The sequence below is a fragment of the Elgaria multicarinata genome, chromosome 4, assembly GCF_023053635.1.
Source record: "Elgaria multicarinata webbii isolate HBS135686 ecotype San Diego chromosome 4, rElgMul1.1.pri, whole genome shotgun sequence".
Lineage (NCBI taxonomy): Eukaryota > Metazoa > Chordata > Lepidosauria > Squamata > Anguidae > Elgaria > Elgaria multicarinata.
The window spans coordinates 45,705,636-45,729,944 of record NC_086174.1 but is presented as its reverse complement, the minus strand read 5'-3'; the positions used below and the strand labels follow the sequence as shown (position 1 = coordinate 45,729,944).

Genomic DNA, 24,309 nt, shown 5'->3' with positions numbered 1-24,309 from the left:
TTTTTTTGCATGATCTCGAGGGGCTTCCCTGTGGGTTCCTGTCCCTTCCATTCTCGTTTTCTTCCAATAGCTTAAATAATCTATCAAATTGCATTTTGGGTATGCTTCTCGAACTAGGAAGGGTTTTTATATTTTTTGATTTCTTTGTGTTACAAATTGGGACCTTTGAAGTTTTGAGTTTACGTTTGCCGCTGAGCTTGACTGTTTTGTTATTATCTTTACTTTCATCAACATCAGCTTCATCATCACTCTTCATATCGTGAGTGTTTTTATTAACCTCCCTATTTGGATGATCTTTGGCAGAGAGCCCGCTGACATATATGACGTTGGAGGTTGGTGTCGATTTTTTTCCAGAAGTCCTTATTTCAGTTTCACTTGACTTGCCCTGGATTCCTTCTTTAGATCTGCCAAGCGCAAAGACTGTTAAAGTAGTCAGAAGCTCCTTGCATTCTGATAGAAACTTCTTTATCAAAGATATATCGTCAGCCCAATTCAGAAACAGTTTCTTGGTCAGCTCATGTTGGCTGTTAAGCATATTGACTACTGCGTGGAGGTCTTTGTTTTCAGAAGAGATAGAGTGAGTGTTTCGATATGAAGATGAAGAATCGAGTTTCTTGTCCGAGAATGCATCCCGGCCGATTGGTATGACAGGACTTGTAGAACTGCCTTGAGGAGTTTCAGATGCGTGAGACGTAGGTCTAGTCTCTGCAAGGGGAGCCCCCACAGATGCAAGTTCTGCGGCTAAACTGCATCTACGTTCCTCTGGGTTTTCCCACTCCATAACCCTCATTATACTCTGAGGACCCAGGGACCAGTCCTCCAAATCAGGAGTCTTTGTCTCAGGCGTTGGATTGGGATTTTCCTCAGAGTTGGTGGCAAAGAAGTTAGTAATTTTTAATTGTTTATGGGCTTTAGTATAGGAGATCACATCTTCAGTCACTGGGACCAGACCTAGTTGTTTATATCCGTCCCTGGTGAGGACCATTGTGCTCCTTATCGTGTTGCACACAGTCAGGGAGCTGGAAAGAGCCCAGTGAGGCACAAGGAGTGATATCCAGTAACTGGTGGTCAATGTATTTTCGGCGATTCCTTTTTGTTACGTCTGAATGGCGGTAGCTCTAAGGGCAGCAGGAAGAAACAGTCCAAGTTGCAGATAAGCTGGTTTACTAACAGACAAAGCAGTCTCCCTGTAAGCAGATGAGGGCAGTTCACTAACTTTAAGAGTTAGTGATTAGATGATGATGAACAACTTTAATGCTTCGGAACCTCCCAATACTTAGCTCCTAATTGGACTTGACGTCCTGCCATTAAACACACCTGGGGGAATCAGCATCTAGAGAGTGGGATCACTTACGACAAGGATTTATGTATAGCGTAGTTACTGGTAATCAAATATTTTGTTTTGTTTGTTTGTTTTGCTTCTGCCTTTTTATCCGTTTCCTTCCTTCTTCTTTGTTTCTTAATTTCTTAATTCTTTGGTTCTTTGATGACTTACTTCTTTTAATTCCAGGTTCCTGTCTCTCTTATTTCATGTTTAATTCTTTGATTCTTGTTTGGTTCTTCTACCTCCTCGATGCAGCCTGAGAGGTTTGGTATGCGGGGGAGCTTCTCTAGAGATATCCAAGGGAGTCAAAACAGCCAGGGAACCCTCTATTTGCCGCTCCTTACTTGTTAGAGAACAGCCCAGCTTCAGCCCAGCTTCAGGTACAGAAGATTAAAATTCCACGGCTCCACAGCAGCAAGTAAAACATTAAAAAAGTTAAAAAGTTAAAAACAACAACTCTGCTATATAGAAACAGAGGAGGTCAAAATACCGCACAGCCGTCCTCCTTCTGAGAGGCTGCCAGTTTTTTGTTTTTTTTTTGCTTTGGTTTTAAAATACAAGATAAAATGTTCAAGGCTTGTAAGAAAAAAGAGAGCTAAAATCGGTCGAGTTAAAAAAAAGAATACTAAAATAATTGTTGGTAGTTCCGAGAGCTCGGAGCAAGGTGTCCTCCCTCCTCAGACCGGAACAGGAAGCTCCTACCAGGTACCAGGTATTTCTTGAATTATTTCCACTACTTCTTTCCAAAAGTGTTGAATGACTACAATGCTGCGAAATATGCAAAAATTAAGAATTATTGGCATGATATTGCCAGCACTGATATTTTGAAAACTACATAGTTTGTACCCTGGAGGGCATATAATACCATTGGTATAACATTTTATAGAAATTCTCTCTTATTGTAACATTAGAGGAAATTGCAATTGAGTTTTTACAGATATTTATTTCCATTGGGAAGACTTAAAATAAGAAAGCTGGGGATGGGTAGAAATTCCACTGGAAGCTGTGTTTGCAAGATTACATTAGATATCTTTGAAAAAAAGCAAATGTTCCTAGTAAAGTATAGCAAGTATTAGGTAGAGATGGCCATCCATAAAGGTCATAGCTCAATGGCTGAGCTCATGCTTTGCATACAGAAGGTTCGAGCTTTGATCTTCCTCAGCCTCAGGAGTGGCTAGGAAGGTGTCATGCCAAAACCCTGGAGAGCTGCTGCCAGTCAGTGTTGACAATATTGGGGAAAATGGACCAATGATCTGACTCAGCGTCCTGTGTTCTTAATCTTGTACTTTGCCCTCTTGGAACAAAACCATGGTCTGTCCTTGTGCTCTCAGTTGCCTTTACCTTTGAATCAGACTGATCAAACCAACCCTAATGATCAGGTAACAGAGAACCCCATAATTGACCATGTTCTCTAAGCATCTGTCGGGGATGCTTTAGGGTGGATTCCTGCATTGAGCAGGGGGTTGGACTCGATGGCCTTGTAGGCCCCTTCCAACTCTGCTATTCTATGATTCTATGACTGCTGTGGGGAGTAAGATCTGGAAAATGACCATTGTGCTAGTATTGCATTCCTCTGAACACTGACTAAATGCTATGAGTACTAAGTGTTAACCACCCTTTACAGCATAGATTGCCCTGAATAGCTTTAATGTTCTGGTTACTGTGTGTTAGTGATATATTCTTAAGATTGATATCAGCTCTACTAAATTGTTAGCTTTTATATTCAATTGCACATCTGCTACCTAAGTTCCTTTTTACAAATGAATTTTAGTTATACTGACTTACATTCATGGTTATGTACCACATAATTCACATGAACTTTCACTATCACTATTAGTTGACTGATGGAATATGATGGTTAGATTACTTTCTATGAGTAAATTACCAGTTTGCTTCTGGGTGGATTTGGTAACAAAGAGCTTTCTGTGCTCCTAGGCCATAGAGCTAAGGGAAAGTATAAAGCCAAAAGGTCTCATCCTATGCAATTACGGGAATGAATAAGTAAGGTTACAGTGTCATTCAGGTTCAATGGAATCCTTGGGAAATGAGCATTTGTTATTTTATATTCTTAAATGTAGGAAACTAGAAACTTCGCCTCTGAAATGTTAATGCCTCAAACAGGCTTCAAGGGGACAAGAATAAATTTTCAGCACAGTGGGATATAAAGTTTGCTGTTCCCTCTCACAATGTCAAGAGCTCCATTACAAATTCTTCATGCATCACACTGACAATATAGCTGCATGAAATGGGTTTAACAGGCTTAACACACAATAACACTAAAGTGCCTTGAATATCTGAAAAGAAAAAGGTCCATGGAGAACTTAAAAGGGTCATTACAAGTGTAATGGCATAGATGATATCAGATATCCACAAATAAATATAAAACTGCTCAGTCTCTTCCACATAGAATATCACATTTTATTCACATTCTTGGCTTTTTATCTTCGACATGCTTCATAATCATAACTTCCAGGCTACCTGACAATCTAACAGCCAAAAATGAGGACCAAAGTCAACAATGGAAGAACCTAGCTGTGCATACATTTGCTGAAGTAAGGGTTAGTTCTCATAGACTGTTGAAATTTATAGTTATGAAAGAATATGCCGACCACTTCATACCCGCTCTCCAAAAGAAAATCCTTGCAATTATGCTATCAGAGACAGACATATGAAGCTGGCCCAACACTGGAAGAAACTCCACAACAAATGGGGATCTGTCTACATTTATAGCAATGGTTCACTGTTATTGGTTCTGATTATTCTTGTCTATGAGTGCTCATGAGTGAGCTCCATGTGTGCATTAGAGCTCTTGAGAACTGGCTTGTATGAGTTTATCCCGAGACTGTGCTGATCTGAAGCATATCTACTCAAACATATGGGAACTGTATGAATACCAGCAGCTGTGTTTGCATAGGTCAAATTACACTTCTTTGCAGCGTGACAAATGTTAAACCTTAATGAGGTAAAAAAACACTCAGTGATGATCATGGATACCACAGGTTGGCTAAGTTTATTGCATTTCTGCCTTATCTTCCCATTCTAAAGGATGTGGGATGGGAGGAAGGTGTCAGAGCATGGTGTGGTATTTAGTGGGATTTAAGGTAAGCAGACACAAATAAAACTGTTGGTCAGCTTGTATGGTATGGTATTTGCCAACAGTTTTTAACACAGATAAATAAAATTCAAAGCTATGGAAGATCTACACGCAATGGCTACAATACTGAATCAAGGCACTGTGTGACAGCAAATGGGTAGTTTTGACAGCTCAGACACACCATGGAACAAGTAGCTTAGGAGGCACAAAATGCCCTATTTGAAAGCTAACTATTGAATGCCAGAGTGGCTTCATCAGTGTGCTGAGCCCATGCCTCAGCTGAGGACGTAGGCATAAAAGAGGGAGAAAGCATGGCACCAACTCCATAGACAATGGAGCACAAGGGAAGCACAACAGCCAATAGTAGTTGGCAGTTTTTCATTTTAGCTGTGAGTGCTACTGCCTGCTGTTGAACACTCCGTTCTATCAATGGAGCTGGTCTCTTCTCTCTTGATGCCCAAAGAGAACAGAAAGAAGGAAGGAAGAAATGGCTTGTTTCAGGAGCCATGTAAACGCTCTGGGTAATGGTGCTTCTAAATCCAGATTTCCAATCTATAGTAGAAGGAGGGGCATGCAACCCAGCATAGCTAAGGAGATGGTTAGAGAACACCTAGCTGCTTTGAATGAGTTCAGCTCTCCAGGTCAAGATGAATGACATCCAAGAGTGCTAAAGGATCCTGCGGAGATTATTTTAGAGCAGCTGTTTGAGAATTCTTGAAGAATGGGTGAGATGCTGGAAGAGACAGGCAAATATGGACTAGAATAGATGTTTAAGTAGTCAGTCTGTAAAAGTTAAGAATAATGCATTGATTACTAGGAGCCAGCCTAGGTTTATTAAGAATAAGTCATGTCATATCTCTTTTTTGGATAGAGTTACTAGTATGGTAAATCATGGGGATACCACGGAAATAATATATCTCGATTTTAGCAAAGTTTTTGACAAAATCTACCATTATATCCTTGTTGACAAGATGGTAAAATGTGGCCTAGAAGATACTACTATTAGGTGGATCCACAGCTTAATGATGAATTGTACTCAATAATTCCTCATTAATACGTCTGGGACATCCTGGAGGGAAGTCTTGAGTGGAGCGCTGCAGGGCTCTGTCCTACTCTCTGTGCTGTTCAATATTTTTATAAATGATTTATTTGAGGGGAAGTTTGGAGGGACAGCTAACACCCCAGTAGAAACAATCAAGAACAGGCTGGAATATTGGGCTAAAACCAACAAGATGAAATTCAACAGAGATAAATGTAAATTCCTGCATTTAGGTACAAAAAATAATAATCAAAGACACATTTATGGGATGGGGAGACCTGGCTTAGCAGCAGTACACATGAAAAGAATTTAAGTGTCTTAGTGTCAGGTTTCCTGGTCCCTCAGGCAAGCACACATTCTGGCAAACTGACACGGGACACCCAAATCAGTGAGATTTCTTTATTGCAGGAAATCCCATGGCAAATCTTAATGGTTGCACACTTCAGAAATCATATAGGTGATGGTCATATAGCTGATGCCTAGGAATTCATCGTGAATCTACTGTGCTTGAGTAAAGATCTGTAACTGTTTTTCTGAATTGCCCTGAAGGAGGACTGGGATCCCCTTTGGTTCTGCCCCTTGCCTTTGGCTTTTTCCCCACAGTAGCTACAGGTGCCAAGAAATTCCAAAAGCTAATCACTACTACCACGATGAGATCCCCATCAATGTGGTTTCCCTGTTGCCATCTCCATGGTTCTGAACACAAAGGAAGGTCAATCCATACATGGGTTCCAAACCTGGACAAGGGAGGGGGATCATTCCTCACATGATCCTTCATGTAATCAAAGGAACAAATTCTTGAAAGGCCTAACAAACCACCCAAAGAGAGCTAGTCCAACCTCAGATCATATGTTGGTACTCAAAGGCAACATGGTCAAGGCTTCAACAAGATCATGGGGGAAAGATGAATCCTCATATACAAGGAGTTCTGTGCCACTTCTTTTGCACAGCCAACTGCTTGCTACATGTGTCTAGGCAGAGGAAAGGAGGTCCAATAGTTACTGATCAAGCCCAGTCTGCCAGTGCACTGAGCTGATGACAAAGACAGCAAACAAGAGTTCAAGTCTATGAAAAGCCTCACAGTACTTTTCATGACAAGTTCTTAGTAATCCAAAGTTCCACTTAGGAGGGAGCACATGCAGAGTATCCCCAGGCTCCCACACAATGATGAATCTAAACAGGGAGGTTTTCCAGGAATGCAGAGCAGATGTTCCTAGCAAAGGCTCCTCGCTTTTGCACCAACTTAAAAAGGGAGAGTAGGCCTCTTCCAGACCACTTGACAGACAGGGGCCTTTGCCTTTCAGCAATGCCCCTGTCCAAACAGTGTGGCACTGCTGAGTCCACCAAGATGATGCTTCAATCTGGGGAACCCTTCTGCATACACACACCCCACCATTTCTCTATGAATTTCTCACAGACACCTTCTCTGCCAAGGCCAAAACAAGCAGGTGGCTGCAGGAGTAGAACCACTCCCCCATCCCTGCTCTGAGAATGCTGACAGAGATCAATTCACACAGTTTCTGACATTCCAGAGGCTGGACAGGCCCAACGGCTTCCAGGCTACTTCAAATTAAATCTTAGCTAAAAAACTATAAGACCCCACAGCAGTGCCTTTGCTATCCCTCACACTTAGTTGATCACAAGCTGAACATGAGCCAGCGCTACAATACAGCTGCTTTAAAAAGCTAATGCAGTCTTAAGCTGCATTAACAGAAGCACACCGTTCAGATCACAAAAGATAACAATTCCACTATATTCTGCGCTGGTCAGGCTGCATCTGGAAAAATGTGACTCGTTTTATGTGCCACATTTTAAGAAGGGCATTGACAAACTGGAACATGTCCTGAGGAGAATGACCAGGAAGGTGAAGGGTCTGGAAATCAGGTCCCATAAGGAACTGTTGAAAGAGCTAGCTATATTTAGCCTGAAGAACTCAAGATTAAGTGATATATGATAGTGGTCTTCAATTATCTGAAGGGGTGTCATGGAGAAGATGGAGTAGATTTGTTCTCTGTTGCTCCAGAAGGGTGGACAAGAACAAATGGGTGAACAATGCATGGGAGCAGATGAAAATGAAGAGAAACCTCTTAATGGTAAGAGCTGTTTGACAGTGGAACTGATTGCCTTGGGAAGTGGTGGGCTCTGCACTGGTGGTAATCTCTCAAGGATGGTCATCTCTCAAGGATGCTGTAGTTACATACTGCTTTGTGGAGCCTGTCCTTTCCAACTCTATGATTCGAATCTCAATATTTAAATCCACAACACTGATTCATTGCATCAAATGTAACGGAACCCATTATATGTCTGTTTGATTGATATCTATATCTATATATCTATCAATCTATCTATCAATCTATCTATCTAGATATAGATACAATTTCTATCCCACCATACAACTAATGCCCTCAATAACACTAAAATATCAGAGGACAGATCACACATCTACAAAAAGATATTTGTCTTACCTGATACCAGATGGATGTGGCTGGGTGTCAAGAAAAAATGGAGGAGTCTTTAAAACGTTGGTTGAATTATGCACAACTGGCTTTTCTTCCTGGCGCTAAAGAAACATTAGATAGGTAGGGTAGAATGGTCAAAATGGAAAACAATGGGTGAACCCCTATGTCATTAAAGTCAAATGCTGAGTGCTTCTAAAATCCTATGCTATAATTCTAACCTTCGACACCATTTTATCTACTTCTCTAGTACCCTTCCTCCCATCCTATCGCAGGAATCAGAAATTCCTAATGCATTATGATAATGTGTTGAAGATTGGTTTTAAAATGTCAAGTTTCAGGCACTCAAAATGGATCAGTAGGTGTTGGCTGATTAGAATCACTTATGGAGTTTAGAATTTTATGTGGGCTAAGTCCAGGCATTTAAAGTGCCCTATTGTATTCATCATCAGCAGAATCATAGACTGTTCCTGTGTTCACATGTGTGCCAAAGTAAGATGGAGGGAAAAGCTGACTCAAATTCTCTGTAATATCCAGATATCTCAAATATATTTTCAGCTAACAAAACTGATTCTAAATAATGAGGATTCAGACACCATAATACCTGCAAATTTGTTGCCTCCTCAGACCACCAAACTTCAAAGTCTTTTTGCAACTTCACCTTTGCTTTTTCCATAAGCAACTGCAAGTGTTCAATCTCTATCTTCATCCCTTTCAAGCGAGTAAACATTGTTTTATAACTGAAAAAAGAAAAAAGTTTACTACCAAAGAATAATTTGGCACTTCTAAAAAGAATACTGTTAGGCATTGTGTAGGACTGCACTGAACTGGCTGTTATAAGTACCTAACTGGGTACCAATACCTTCCACATTGATAGAGCTGGAAGGGACTTTGAAGGTCATGTAATCCAACCCCCTGTCACAGGTAAAACATTTTAAACCATCTTTCCTATTAGCTGATCAAGTGAGAGAATGGTCAGGACAGAAACTAAAATTGTGCCAGTACTATCACAGGATTGTGCATGGAGGTAGTGTGATGTTGTGTATTGTTGAGCACTTCAGATTTGAAGCAACATTGTTTCAATCCTTTTCTGTGTCAGGACCTAGCTCTGTAATATGCAATCCATGAATAAAATTATCTTTGAATATGTGCAGAATGGAATTTCCTCCTAAATGAGTCACCAGAAAACCTTGCCAAGTAGGCTTTCAGAGCAGAGTGTAGCTTCTTTGCAAGATTCTGAGCCCCAATATAAGAATTTGTTTGTTTGTGTAAAGAAGAACAGACAGACCATGTAGGAACAGGAAACCAATTTGGGTGTATTGCTGTTCCATTTTTTTTTACACATTGTAATCTACAATCTCTCTAGCCCCTTCTTCAGGTATATCCCCACCTTTTCCCTGCTCAGGTGACATTATAATGGAGATCAGGATTACAAGGAAAGTTTGGGAAGAGAAATACTTACTACTTATATAAAGTATGTGCAATTATTCAGTATCATTTATATATATTGCCTTATCTAATTACTTAACAAGGCCAATGACACAAAGTAAGATTGCAATATTATTATGGAGAGCTACTCTGACTAAACCTAGTCTTTACACATGGCTTAAATATGACTAAACTTGCATATAATTACAATGCAGTTCAGTACCCTATGAAATCTAAAGTTTAAATCAATAGCTGGTTGGTCACTGTGTGAACAGAGTGCTGGGCTAGATGGACCTTGGTCTGATCCAGCATTATGTTCTTATATGGGGAAATATTAACCTACTGTACACAATTTTTGTTTCAAGATTATAAAACTAGTCAAAATACCATGTGGGAGATGTACGGAAGGAGTAAGGAAGAATGCTGTACCGGTGGCTATATTGCACTGAGCAGGCGATTGAGCTAGGTGAACTTCAGGGTCCCTTCCAACTCCATTATTCTATGTGGATGCTACTAGTGGAGGCTGGTGGCTCCAATTTCAGTGGTGCTGTGAATCCATTCTGGGTTTCAGTCAGAACCAGCCAGAATTCTATAGATGTTATCCACGGCTCAGCACATTGGATTGCTCCTTTAGAGTTATGGCTTTTTCTGACTGAAACCCAGAATGGATTCAGAGCCCCACCCAACTCAGAGTCAAAGCCTCCAGTAGTGCCAGTTGGTTACTTACAATGTGGAATGGTCACAGGGTAGTTTCAGTGGCATAGACACCATGTGTCTATTCCAGTGAACAAACAACTTTGAAACTTAGGTCCACCACACTGCCACTGACAACCATCCAGCTCCAAGGCAGTGGTGAATTTGGAACTAACCACAGTGTAGGATACCATACCATATGCATATTGTCTAAATATGTATTTATTTATTTATTTATTACACTTATATTCCGCCCCCATAGCCAGAGCTCTCTGGGTGGTTTACAAAAATTCTAAAATTGGGATAAAAACAAGTATACAAAATTTAAAATTCTAAAACACAGAACATACACACATAAAGCATTAAAAACCATTAAAAAACTAAACATGTGGGTGATTAAAATGTGGGTGATTAAATAATGCATCTGTTAAGGGTGTATCCCTTAACGGCTGTAATTTCCCTGGCATATTAGAGCTTGAGTGAACATGAAAAACCTTTAACACAGCATGTTAAACTGAAAGGTGGTAGTGGTGGTTGTTAATTGAATAAAACATACTTAAGTTAATCTTTAATTTCATAGAGGAAACATATACATGTAAGCTAACATTTTAAAAAAGTGATAAGAAAACTGAAATAACCTTATCTTCTCCTTTTCAATTTGCAACCGAAGTGTCTCTTCGACCGGATCAGGTTCATTCATTTCTCGAGGACTGACAAGAGCTGCAAGATATAATCAGTATTAGCAATTGTTGTAAAATATAGGGCTAAAGGACGATGTTTATACACTGGAATGATAATTGCCTTATATGTCTCGTACAAAGGGATACCACACAACTTTTGTACAGTCTAGTTGTATGAGCCTAGTTTCTAACAAAGGAATAGATTCTGAACTTGCTACAGCAGATTATCTTTAGTGAACTAGTGAATTCAATGAGTCCCCCAACCCCTTTGGATTTACCTCAAGGCAAGATCAAAGCCAAATTTCTAAGTAAAAATCTGCCTAAAGTGCCTTAGATGTGTGTGAGTGTACGTTTTAAAATAGTAGCCACAAAATGGAGAATCAGGACTGAGGCATGTAGGGAGCGAGGGTTAACCCTGTCCCCCTGTGCTGCAATCCAAACGGTGAAAGGGTAACCTCCCCTCCCTACCTCACATTCCCAATTCTGACTGCGCTCCGTCCCTGGCTTTTTTAAAAAACACACCAGATACATTAAATGTGATCATGCATTTAATGTAATGTGCATTTGGTCCTCATACTTTGTGTCAAATCCTGACTTCCCAATGCTGAGGCTCAGGTTTCAGTAAAGCTTTTATTGCCATAATTCTAGTGATTGGCTTTCAGCCTTTACAATCAGCAGAGGACAGTTCCTTAACCATGACCAGTTTAAAGGTTTCCCAACAAAGGACCCAAACAAACTTGGGTCCAGCACACAGAACAAGTCAAAATGAGTTTGTAGTTCCATCAAAGAAACAAAATGAGAAAGCTTTTCAGGTTAGAAAGTTTTTGCTGCCAGCAAACTCTACTGTTGCTCTTGTTTAAATTCAGGGCAATGGCCACTAAAGATCACTATCGATTCTGGGAGTGAAACCTAGCTTGCAATCGTGAGCTATACCTCACCTGACACCTAATTTCCATTTTGGGACACACCCCAGAAACCCCCTCCCCTGCAGAGTCTTCCCCCTGCTGCCCTGTTCCCATGGAAGGCACCCCTGGTTGAGAGGCACCCCCCCCCATCAAGGTCTGGTCTCCCAGGTGTGGAAGATAGGCCGTATCAGTGTCCTGAGTCTCAGCCCCTCCTGGCTTGTAACCAGGTGGGAGGCTTGGTAGCTCTGTATTCTCAGGCGTCTGGCTTTCCACAGTATCCCCGTCTGACTCAGAATTGGTGTCACATGCTATAGTTCCTCGTGGACTGGGACAAGGTCTGACATTTGGAAGCTCACTGTATGCAAGTTTTCAAAAGGCAGACCTCTGAGACAGGCCTACGCTTTCCAGAGTATTCTAGGTGGGAGTGCTGTCATATATTGCTGCTCATCTTGCCATCTTCTCTCATCCTCATCTTCATTGCTTTAGAGGTAGCGGGAGCTAAAACAAGCCCACCCCAACCTGGCATTGCTGCTTGTTCCAGTGATGAGGAAGAGCAGTGATGTCACCAGCCACTGTTCATCATTCCATCATGGCTTCTAATGGGTTCATTGATAGTTCTTCAGCCGAGAGAGTTCCTAGGCTCTTGTAATATTTGCTCCATCTAGTCTGCCTTACATTCTTTTCCCTCAGAGTTACTGGCTTCTAGCAGTCCATTATGGATGTCTATTTCTCCGTTGCTGCTCCCTGATAAAAAAACAACAACCCTGGTCTGACTAGGCCCGTGCCCTTTTCCTCCTCCAGCTTAAACTTTCCCTCCAGTCCTTCTGGTCTTTGCAAAGGTGTGGACAGCTTAGACAAAACACAACACATGGGCTAATGGAACTTCGGGAACAAAAGTGACATGAGTGACTATGAAGCCAATAGGATGGTGGGATGTTTTTAGAAGATCAGGAATTCCTTCAAATATTATGAAATATATGGCAGGGTGAATAGTTCATTTTTGAAGACCTGTTATAACATTTGACTGAAAAACATGTAAAAGCATTTGTCAAATCCTAGCAGTTAGCAGTATGCTAAGTGCTTGGCACCCACTAACCTAGCAATGTATAAGGATAGAATGTTCGATAAAGGGTTTTCATATCCCAATAGACAATCACATTTCTATCATCTACAAGAGGCCATTCTCCTAATGTTCTGGAAGAATACATCACCCTTACTTATAATTAGGGGCTTTTCTACATGAGGCTGTTAATTCATTGCATCAACTTCAGTTTCATCACAGAATTGAGATCAGAACTTTACATGAGGAGTGTTTCCTTTCCTGCGTTTCCACTACATAACCTATAAGTTATGTAGTGTGGACTGTGGGAATGCTGTGGACGTCATATATCTTGACTTCAGCAAAGCTTTTGACAAAGTACCACATGACATTCTGATTAACAAACTAGCTAAAAGTGGGCTAGATGGAACAACTATTAGGTGGATCCACAGTTGGCTACAGAATCGGACTCAAAGAGTACTTATCAATGGAACCTTCTCAAACTGGGGAGAGGCAACGAGTGGGGTGCCGCAGGGCTCAGTCCTGGGCCCAGTGCTCTTCAACATTTTTATTAATGATTTGGACGAGGAGGTGCAGGGAACACTGATCAAATTTGCAGATGACACAAAATTGGGTGGGATAGCTAATACCCTGGAAGACAGAAACAAACTTCAAAGTGATCTTGATAGGCTGGAGTGCTGGGCTGAAAACAACAGAATGAAATTTAATAGGGATAAATGCCAAGTTCTACATTTAGGGAATAGAAACCAAATGCACAGTTACAAGATGGGGGACACTTGGCTCAGCAATACTACAAACGAGAAAGATCTTGGAATTGTTGTAGATCACAAGCTGAATATGAGCCAACAGTGCGATATGGCTGCAAGAAAGGCAAATGCTATTTTGGGCTGCATTAATAGAAGTATAGCTTCCAAATCACGTGAGGTACTGGTCCTCTCTATTCGGCCCTGGTTAGGCCTCATCTAGAGTATTGCGTCCAGTTCTGGGCTCCACAATTCAAGAAGGATGCAGACAAGCTGGAGCGTGTTCAGAAGAGGGCAACCAGGATGATCAGAGGTCTAGAAACAAAGCCCTATGAAGAGAGACTGAAAGAACTGGGCATGTTTAGCCTGGAGAAGAGAAGATTGAGGGGAGACATGATAGCACTCTTCAAATACTTAAAAGGTTGCCACACAGAGGAGGGCCAGGATCTCTTCTTGATCCTCCCAGAGTGCAGGACACGGAATAACGGGCTCAAGTTAAAGGAAGCCAGATTCCGGCTGGACATCAGGAAAAACTTCCTGACTGTTAGAGTAGTGCGACAATGGAATCAGCTACCTAGGGAGGTTGTGGGCTCTCCCACACTAGAGGCATTCAAGAGGCAGCTGGACAACCATCTGTCAGGGATGCTTTAGGGTGGATTCCTGCATTGAGCAGGGGGTTGGACTCGATGGCCTTGTAGGCCCCTTCCAACTCTGCTATTCTATGATTCTATGATTCTATGAAGTGGCACTGTGGTGTAGCAGAATAGTGCAAATATACAAGAGGAAATCCCGCTTTCTTTCACCATTAGAAATAATGCCACCTTTTCCTTGCTCTAAAAAAAAAAAAACCTTGCAGAAAGTGCTGTTTACAACGACATGAGAAACTGGAGGGTCATATCCTCATCTAAAGATCCTGTAAATAACCGTGAGAAGGGAATGACAAGTGCACAACAAATGCCTTATGTAGAAAAGCTTTAGAACAGATAACTAACAAAAGCTAGGAAATAACAAGGAAGCAAAGTTCATACAGAATGCAAATGGATCTTCCGTTCTGGCATTATATGTTCATCAGAAGTATCTTCATACATACAACCCCCACCATTTGTTGAAATCTGAAGGATGGCATTGCTCTGTGTACTATATTGGGGTTAGATTAGCAAGGATAACCACTAGGATTTTCTCTTATGCTACATAATACTAGAATGGCCTCTCTAAAGGGGCTCAATTGAACTCATTCTTGTAAGTTTCTAGGAGGCCAAATATATTATAACAGCTGTTGAACTGTGAATTGTCAGCTGATTTGTTGTGTATTGATGTTTTATGGCTATTCTGATTTTTATTTTTGTGTTGTTTTAATTGAATTTTAAATGTATGCTATTGGTATACATTTCCTAGGCTGTGGTTCTATTCAGAAAAGACAACTGATACATTATATATACATTTCTATACCGCCCAATAGCCAAAGCTCTGTGGGAGGTACACACACACACACACAGTGTCTTGAAGAGCACAGGCACCATGACAAGCCAAGTAGTACTCTAATTTCACATTTGTCACTCAAAAAAGGTTAAACAAATTGAAAACATGAAGTCATATAATGGGTTAAAGAACATCAAAATCAAAGTTTTAACTCAAATAGTAGTGCAAATGGTTCCAAACGTTAAAGAAAACATATTTGGTATTTTCAGCTAAACAAAATCCCCGAAACAAAAGCTATGTAGTACAATATAAGTTGGCTTCCATTTGCATCAGTGACTTAGCCAAGAAAATAAATTGTACGTAAACCTGCTACTAGGTCAAAGGAGTGCAATCTGGCTGGAAGGCAAGGCCAGTAATGATCCCTCCTTGCTTGTCAGCATGCCAGCTACAACCATTAATCTTTATAGCTCCTAGCAGCTTAACACCCCCACTCCCCCCAAAATATCAAACAGTTTATATTTTCACCAAAAAAAAGTTAATTCAAGTCTTCAATACAGGTTTAAAACCAAGAAGTGTGCCATCATATACATACGTTAACAAAATTATCAGGATCAGGCATGACTAGAAACACATGAAATGCCCTGTGGTACTGTGGGTAGCTTCTAGAAATTTCCAAATAATTCAAAATAAAAACAAATTATGTGAAAGCCAAGCAACTATTATTCTTAATTAGTGGAATTATATAAATGTTTTCTTGTCAAACTGGAGAAATGTCATGAAGCACTAGTGCACCCTCGGACACCTTTCTTGGCACCTGCTGAGGTGTCCTCCTCCTCCCACTCCTCCTCCTCCTCTCTTTCTTGCTCATGGCGGTTTTTCTAGATGGACATGACGGGCTTTGCTGTCTTTTACTGATGCTGTCTTTTACTGATTCAGAAATTTCCTGACTATAGAATATGTTTTAAGTAATAATTAATTACGAAGTTTCTTACTAGCCTCTGGGATTGCTTAGAAACAAAGTGAGGGTCTTTAGCTGCTTCCATCTTCTTTTATTTATTACATTTATATCCCACCTTTTTTCCTCCAAGGAACCCAAGGCAGCATACACAATCCTCCTCCTCTCCATTTCATCCTCACAACAACCCTGTGAGGTAGGTCAGGCTGAGAGTATGTGACTGGCTCAAAGTCACCCATTGGGTTTCCATGGCCGAGTGGGAACTAGAACCCAGATCTCCCGACTCCCAGTCCAACACCTAAGCCACTACACCACAAATGCCTCTTGCCCACAAAGATGGCAGGTGGTTGCAGCCTGATACTTTCATCTGCTGCACACCCATCTTATGGTTGTGCCCAGGACAGTTTCTCAAATTACCAAATGTGCCCATAGGACCCCAAACTGCCAACCTGCTCTAAAGGAGTACATGTAAGTGCTTGGGACTACCTGCCTCATTAGCTTTCTTGCCCACTTACCCAAACTTTCTTTTGTATCTCAAGTAGTTCTGCACCTGATTCCTAACTGCCTGTCTTCTTAGCCCTGCTCTGCATTCTGAAATCCTACTTAGGGCCCTCAAGCCCTCTGGGACTATTGATCTTAGCCTAAGCTCAAAACTAAGGACAGTTGGTCAACAAGCTCATTCCCTGACCTTCTTCAGGGCTCTCAGAACAAGTACTTCTTCTCAACCAGCCTTCCCTTCCCATATTCAGGCCTGGGGTAAAATATTTTCTGTGAAAGAGGTTATTTGGGTTGGGAAATTGCACACAGAATTGGGAAGACTATACATATTGTTTGGCTTGTGCATGCAGCATATGAGCAATTCACCTGGTTCGCACAATCCAATGTGTGTGTCCTTTCTTTGGCATGTTATATTCTCGGCCTGGACAACAGCATTATTGATATACCATTGTGTAACCAGGTTGGTTTCAGAGACGGATTTAGAATTAGGAGGATGCTTGAAAGGTGGTCTTGGGATCAGTCTCTTCCTCTGATTTCCAAAAATAAATATTTCCTGACATTTTGGGGGGATTAAAGGACTATTGGAATGAGATTTATGCTTCCCCTTTTGAGGTCCTGCTGTTTTATACATCAGCTTCAACAACATGCTGATAGGTCTAAGCAGGCTTCAAGCTCTAGTTTTGATACCTAGCTTGGTCTCAAGCCAGTTTGCCACCATTCAATAACTATAGAGGCAGGTTATGCTTTGGGAACATGTCCTCCACACCCTGTGCCAGCCAGGTTTGGTCCATGTCTTCTCACAGGTCCTAGCAATTCACCTAGGCAGGGCCCCGGGAGGGGGAAGGAGGATGAACAATCTTGGTTTATTGAAGAGCAAGTCCCTTATTTTGCAAGGATATGTGGATTTGAAAGTTATCTGGCAGGGATGGCTGGGACAGGTAATTATTTGGTACAATTTCTTGCCCCATAAGTATTGGAGGGGTGATGGTGATCCACAGCTAAGTTTGAAGAGAGTTAGAAAAAAGTTAACAGAGAGATATGCTCTGGAGGACAGGGCTGCAGAGATAATCTCACACCCAAATGTGCTACACATTTCTTTTGAACTGTATAGAGCCAATGAGATCCATCTTTCCAACACCTTAAATTATATCTTTTTGACTGATCTGCAGAGGGGCCTGTAGAACTTTATCCTCAGTAGGTGTGCAGCGAGCAACTAAGCAGAAGGCTTGTCCATCTCCTGGGCAGGTATGTGCAGGAAAGGCATGTAAGGGAAAGGGTAGGTGACCACCTTAAGGCACTTTTATGGTGACCAATGATTCCCAAGGCTTGCTTCTCAGGGATATGGGAGTTATGGGCAAGATACGGATCACCTTTGGAGGCTACTCACACACTCAAGAGCTGTGGGGCCCTGGGCAGGGAAGCAGTGGATGCAGGACCACCATTTTCTGAGGCCAAGGTGGGCTCACCCCAAACACCTCACAGGCTAGTTGCCCCATGAAGTAGATTTAGCTTCCCACACCAACACCCCTTATAGAAATTGTTTGTTCAATAAATATGGCCTTGGTTAACCCTATTCTATGTGTTTTACCTCTTTCTTGCCCCTTACAGTTGCAATGTGGGTGGCTTCTCATGAGACAAGCACCATCTCCAGTGAAGACCTGGCAACTTCAAAAAGCACACTTGAAAAATCTCTTTCCTCCTTCCCCCCTTGTTGGTATTGCCAGTGAGTTGAATAGTTCAGACTATTCAAAATGGGAAAAAAAAATCAAGACCCAAATACTTCCCAATTTGAAATAATAACCATGTACAGTATGTGGAATCAGATGGTGTCCAGGCAGCATCTGCCAAAAGTACATTTGTAGAACCAAAGATGATAGTGGTTCAATGAGATATCAGAAATTAACAGACTGCTCAAGAACAAGTGCTTGGAGGTTCAGCCTGCTTAGCGCTGCTAGAATTGTAACATTCTTGATGAAAGGCATAGTTTTTAAATTAAGTGTTGCATTCTTTGTGACATTATTAGAACTAAGCTCAGATCTTTGCAGATGGTTTCCAGATACAAGAAGAATGAGAAAAGTGAGACAAATTTAGCAACAATATTAGCCGCAATAGAAGCTCTGCTGGAAAAGAGCCGAACAAAGCACAGAGATGACAATTTTATAGTGCCGTTCCAAAAGGTTTTAAAAACCAAAGATCTAGCCAATGTGAAGATGTGGAAACTTGTTGTTCCTAGACTCAAAATCACACTGGGTTAACAAGACAATGCAAAACTGGAAACATGCTTGGCAAACGAGCCTCTGCTTATCCATCCCACAAGCTAATGCCAAACATGCACTTTGACAGGCTCAATCCTGAAAAAGCCCACTCACTTATAGAAGTGTTGATAGACGATTGTTTCCCTAGTTCTTTAATGTAGCATTTTCTGTAACTAAGTTCTATTTCAGCTGAAAGTAAAGCAAAGTGAGAGGTTCTTTTATGGATTATAATAGCTGTACCTACTTCCTAGACACTTTTAACTGGGTGAATGGTTTCAAAGAGCTTAACTGGAAACCATCTAGCATGCTTGGATCATGTAGGCAGCCATGGCTGAGTGCAATTCCATAAAAGTATAGGAGACAGAGTTCTGCAGAGCATGAAAGAATGTATTGCTCATGTTTTCACATTTAGACAAAAACATCCAATAAAGTGGGCTACAGACTGAGAATCTAAGAGAACAAGCAGGTGAACCTTCCACAAGAAATGGATGAGAGCTCATGGGAAAGGAATTATGCAGATGCAAACTAGGTAAGAAGCAGTCATATGCTACAGGAAGATTCAAAGCTCCATCTTGAAAACGAGGGGTGTGCATGGACCCCCCGCTCCGCTTCACTTCCAGATCCGCGATTTTCAGATCGGGCCGCTTCGCCCCGCCCCCGCTCCGCTCCGCTCGGAGCTCCGGATCGGAGCTCCATTTCCCCCCCCCCCATAGGGTTGCATTGAAAGCTAAAACAACTTTTTTTCTGTTCAAGTTAGAAACCTCACGTTTGGCACCATGACACCTCATGGACATATACACATGCACGCCAAGTTTCAAGGCAATCCCATCATCCCCTGATTTTTGGGGAATTTATGAAAATCGGGCACCCCATTCAGACCCCTTTCCATAGCTCCGTCAATTTGCACGTTAGAAACCTCAAACTCGCCACCATGATAGCTTATCCACGTGTCCAAATGGACGCCAAGTTTCAAGGAAATCCCATCATCCCCTGATTTTGGGGGAATTTTTGAAAATCGGGCACCCCATTCAGACCCCTTTTGATAGCTCCGTCAATTTGCACGTTAGAAACCTCAAACTCGCCACCATGAAAGCTTATCCAGGGATACATACGCACGCTGAGACTCAAGGCAGTTCCATCATCCCCTGATTTTTGGGGAATTTATGAAAATCCAACACCCATTCACACCCCTTTCCAATAGCTCCGTCAATTTGCACGTTAAAAAAAACCCTCAAACTCACCACCATGACAGCTTATCCAGGGATACATACGCCGCACGCCGAGACTCAAGGCAGTCCCATCATAACCTGTTTTTTGGCGGGGCTTAAACCTGCAGACATCTCAATGGGGCCATTTCAAAGGAAATCCCAACATGCCATGAATTGGGGAGTATGAATCTTCTTCCACACTTGAAAAATGGATTTGGAACTTCCAAAACTCCAAGTGAGCGCAGGAAGGACTTCTCCCCTGAGTCAAAGCCAGACACACACAACATCCCTGCAAGGCGGGCAGGGGAGGAGAGAGGGAAGGCAGGCAGACAGGCAGCAGACATTTCTGGGGGCATAAGGAAGTGAGCCAAGGATAAGCCAGTAATGCATATAAAATGGAATAAATAAATAAATAAATAAACGAAGGAGGGGTGGAATTAAAAGCAGCAGTGTTGCTGAATAAACAACAAGAAGAACTTTTTAAAAAAGGCTATATCTGTCTTTTACCAGCAATAGGGGGACGTGCCCAGGGGAGGGGGAATCAGCAGCTGCCAATTTGACTGGTGGTCAACCAGTCTTTTAAGAAGCAAGGCTGTCAGTTCAACTCATAAAAGCCATTGCTTCACCACAACAGAAAAGTGGAACTGTCACTTCAACTCATGATAGGCATTGCTCCACCGGGTTACTCTCTTTGGAAGGCTCTGATGGCCTTCCAAGTACAGGAGAGAGTGAGGGCACGTCCACATGGGATGCCCTAGGGAACTCATCCCTTTGCACCACATCTTTTCAGTTGTTCCCCAAAGTTAGGGTGGGTAGCAGTGCTGTTTCTATCTCTTATTATTGGCTTAGTATATGATTTCACAGGTTGTGTTTGTGCATTTGGTGGGGCTACTGTTTTAAAAAACACTGGGAAAAGTCCGTTCAGATTAAGAAAGAGAAGTTTCCCAGAATCCCAAGTTACCCGTTTTGCCTATCCCCTCCTCCAACTTTGGGATCATGTGATCATGACCGGGAGTTGACTCTGCCCCTCAGCAATCGAAAAGGTAATCTTTTTCCCGCCTTTACCCTACTTTTTAAAAAATTCTAGCGCGCGACCTGCACCACACAGAGAGCTGAGAGTAGTCTCAAAATGACCCCCATCCACGACTCTCTGGGCACAAGAATTTTCAGAAGGATAGCTTAAAAAAAAAACCAAGTTATCCCCGATTCTTTTCTGCAATGCAATCCTATGGGCGAAAACCGCCGTTTGATCCGCGCTGTCCCTGTTTGTAATGTTCGTTTACCCAATTTTTTAAAAAATATAGCACGCGACCCGCACGACGCAGAGAGGTGAGAGTAGTCTCAAAATGACCCCCATCCACGACTGTCTAAGCACAAGAATTTTCAGAACGATAGCTTCAAAAACAACCCAGTTATCTATGGGCGAAATGTTTCAAGATGGCGATCGGAGTGGTCCGCCTGAAAGAGGAGCTCTGAAAAATGGGCGCTTCTCTTCGCCTTGCTTCTTGGGGTCCGCGGTCCGCTTCTACTCCGCCTCTGGGCAAGGCGGAGCAGGCCAATTCGCTCCTGCTTCTGCGCTTCTAATCGGAGCGGAGCACATGCCTATTGAAAACCACTATATGACAGTGTCTTCTGTCCCAAGAAGGGTGAGAAATCACAAATGCCACCTATTTACATTGGCCAGGATCTTCATACCAATCTGATACATGATAGAAGGAAGGAGAGGGGAGGGGAGGAGTGTTCAGCTCCAATATTTGGGGCTGAACTGAGTCATTAAGTATAAGAGCTGACAAAGGCCCTTTTTACACCTAAGGATTATCCCAGGAAAATGGAGGGATCGTCCTTGCCTGCTCCCGGGATCCCCTGTGTGTCATTTGGATGCACAGGGATGATCCCGGGACAATCCCAGGAAAAAAGGCAGGTGTAGAAACAGGCAAAGTTATACAAAAGGTTTTGCTTTAGCTTAGAGTTATGTCCATACTTTGTTTATCCTCAGCGATTGTCTTATAAACAAAAGTATGGGAATTGCAACATGTCCCCTATTGGCCCAATGCAACCACAGTTCCTTGCAGAGCATCAGGGATGGAATCAGATAGGGTTCAAGCAAGGTGTCAGCTGCACTTGAAGACTAGGCCAACAAATGTATTGTTTCAATAAAGGGCTGTAGGCAGCCCTGCAAGTATTTACATTCGGCAAGAGTTTGCAGGGGATATTGCCTGCCTTGGAGGTACAGCCATGGCAAGTGGCATTTTCACTACCTCAGAGCCTCCTTGTGGATCAAATCTGTGCTTGGAGCAGAGTAGGAGAATCTGCAGCACTCTGTCAAGGATAAGATGCCACTTAAAGCTCTGAAGTCCCTGTATCTTCTCTGTGATGCTATTGACAGGGCGTCTACAGACTTTGTTCAGTTTAATTTGCCATTCCAAGTTTTGTTCTGATCTGCCTGCTATGTAGGGCCAGCATGAAAGGTAGGCAGGGTCAAGCACCTGCTGAGGGGCAAACACCTCAACAAGGGCCTACTGACAAGAGCCTGATGTTGCTTCACTTCTTCACCATTGCAGCCTGCTGGTTCACCTGCCTCTTGCTCTGTCCCAGATAATGGTGGTGCTGAGAAGCAGTAGCACTAGATGCCACTGCCTACTTGCTCTCTGCTTGTCAAGCAAGCAAGTGATAGCAGTGATGTGAAAGAGGATGAGAAATGATAGCAGCTGCTGACGATGGCAGTGGGAAGAAAGACTTACTGAAGGAGGAGGCCCATTAAGGGTGTCTTGCCCAAGGGCCTTCAAAAATCTGAAACCAGCATTGCTGCTATAGGTGACACTGCAAGGCCATTTCTCCCTAGAAGACACCAAGGTCCCTCAGGTGGTGAAGATCAATGCAGCAGCAATCCCAGGATACTGTCACTTATCCATGGCTATGGGGTTGGACTTTAGTGACGGTAAAATATAACTGGCAACTAATCTTGCAGGCTGAAGAATACACAAGTAGGATAAGTCATAAACGGGCACAAATGGACCTTCTCTCTTTTGTAACACATTTTAGGCTATATTTCTCCAGCTAGGAGGATTGTCTCCTCTCAAGTGAGCCTGCCCTCACACTGCTGTTATTGAAAGAGGCCCTCTTCCATGGACCTCTAATGGGTGAAGTGTGGATGTTGGGAGCACAGGATGGGGCCTTCTCATCTGTGATTCTCTGGCTGTAGAATTCTCTGCCCTGTAAAACTGGGGAGATTACTTTTCAAAGTGCATTCAGGGATTAGTTTCAGATAATCTTCTTCTGATATACATTTTATGAAAATGACTTTTGAGTTTTTTTATCTGTAGTTTAACTTTGGTGGTAAGTTGTTTGGCTATTTTACGATAGTATTGTAAGCTGCCTTGAAGGTCCCATATGAATGGAAAGTATGCAATGCAATATGTTCTGAAAATAAACAAAGAAGTAAAAATACTGATATGTCATACTCACTGTATTCCAATTATCCTCAAATAAACATTACAGCTTTAATGAGCAGTGATGTATTTATTAATTTTTACATTTAAATTAATAATTTTGGATTGGGGAAGCTGCTGAAATTAGTATTATATGAATACTATAGTACAGTTTATACCATACATATTTTAGGAAGTTATATATTTTTAATGTTATTTGTAAACAATAATAAAAATGTCTGAGTTTTTAATTTCCAAAAAAATGATCTTGAATGACATTTTCAGCAGGCAAAAACCTGTCTAAGCAAGGTGGGAAATTGCCATTTATATGCTCCAATAGATGAAACGTCCTTGATCTTAGAAAACCGAACTCAGCATAAAATTTCAATAACAGCTAAGTAAATATGGGATGAATTAGTACTGCTGACACATCATGAAGATCTGCATCCATGCTCTTCTCATGCCTAGAAAGTGGGGAAATCAACCTTGGCAAAAAACAATCTTTTTTCTCTTTTCTTTTCATGTTTTATTAGAGTTTAAATTAACATGAAACACAAAACTAGCTTTTAGTGCCGTGTTAATACTGGCTTTTAATTCAAAGGAAAAACAACAACAGTCAGAACAATTAGAGACCTAGAAGAAGAAATATATTAGCATGTTCATTCTAGGATTATTTGGTAGTACGCCAGAGGTCTACTACTGCATTGCAACCACTATGGTTCAACAAAGCCATAATGCCAATCTAGTTAGGGTGAATTCATACATACATGCTCACCTATTGATGAATACAACATCCAGTGAAGATCTATCACAGATCTATCACTATAGAAAATGTTTTCATTTCTCTGAACATAATATCAAATACAATATTTTTCAGTTGAGACACTTCACAAATCCATCTACAAACTGTCAGATTGCCCTGGTTTGCATGTTATGAAAAGTCACCATGGGGCTTCTTGTCATGGCGGCTGCCACCATTTTCAATATTCAGGGCCCAGTGGGGGCGCACCGTAGCTTCTTGTTACATGCGAACCCAGCGAAGGTGGATTGTTGGTGTGGTTGCCATGGTGGGCTGCAGTTATTGTGCAAACCAGATCGCCATGTACATGCATTAGTACACCTTA

The 24,309-nt window shown here is 41.9% G+C and overlaps 1 protein-coding gene across 1 annotated transcript in view; it reads right to left on the bottom strand.

The window, feature by feature from the left end:
• Positions 1–24,309, bottom strand: part of KIF6 (kinesin family member 6) — a 211,449-nt gene that overhangs the window by 15,709 nt on the left and 171,431 nt on the right. Inside the window, exons 17-19 of the mRNA XM_063125614.1 lie at positions 10,673–10,754; positions 8,518–8,653; positions 7,923–8,017 (exon numbers count right to left, since the gene is read on the bottom strand). Coding sequence (XP_062981684.1) covers positions 7,923–8,017; positions 8,518–8,653; positions 10,673–10,754 — 313 coding nt within the window. The remainder of the gene's footprint in view (positions 1–7,922; positions 8,018–8,517; positions 8,654–10,672; positions 10,755–24,309) is intronic.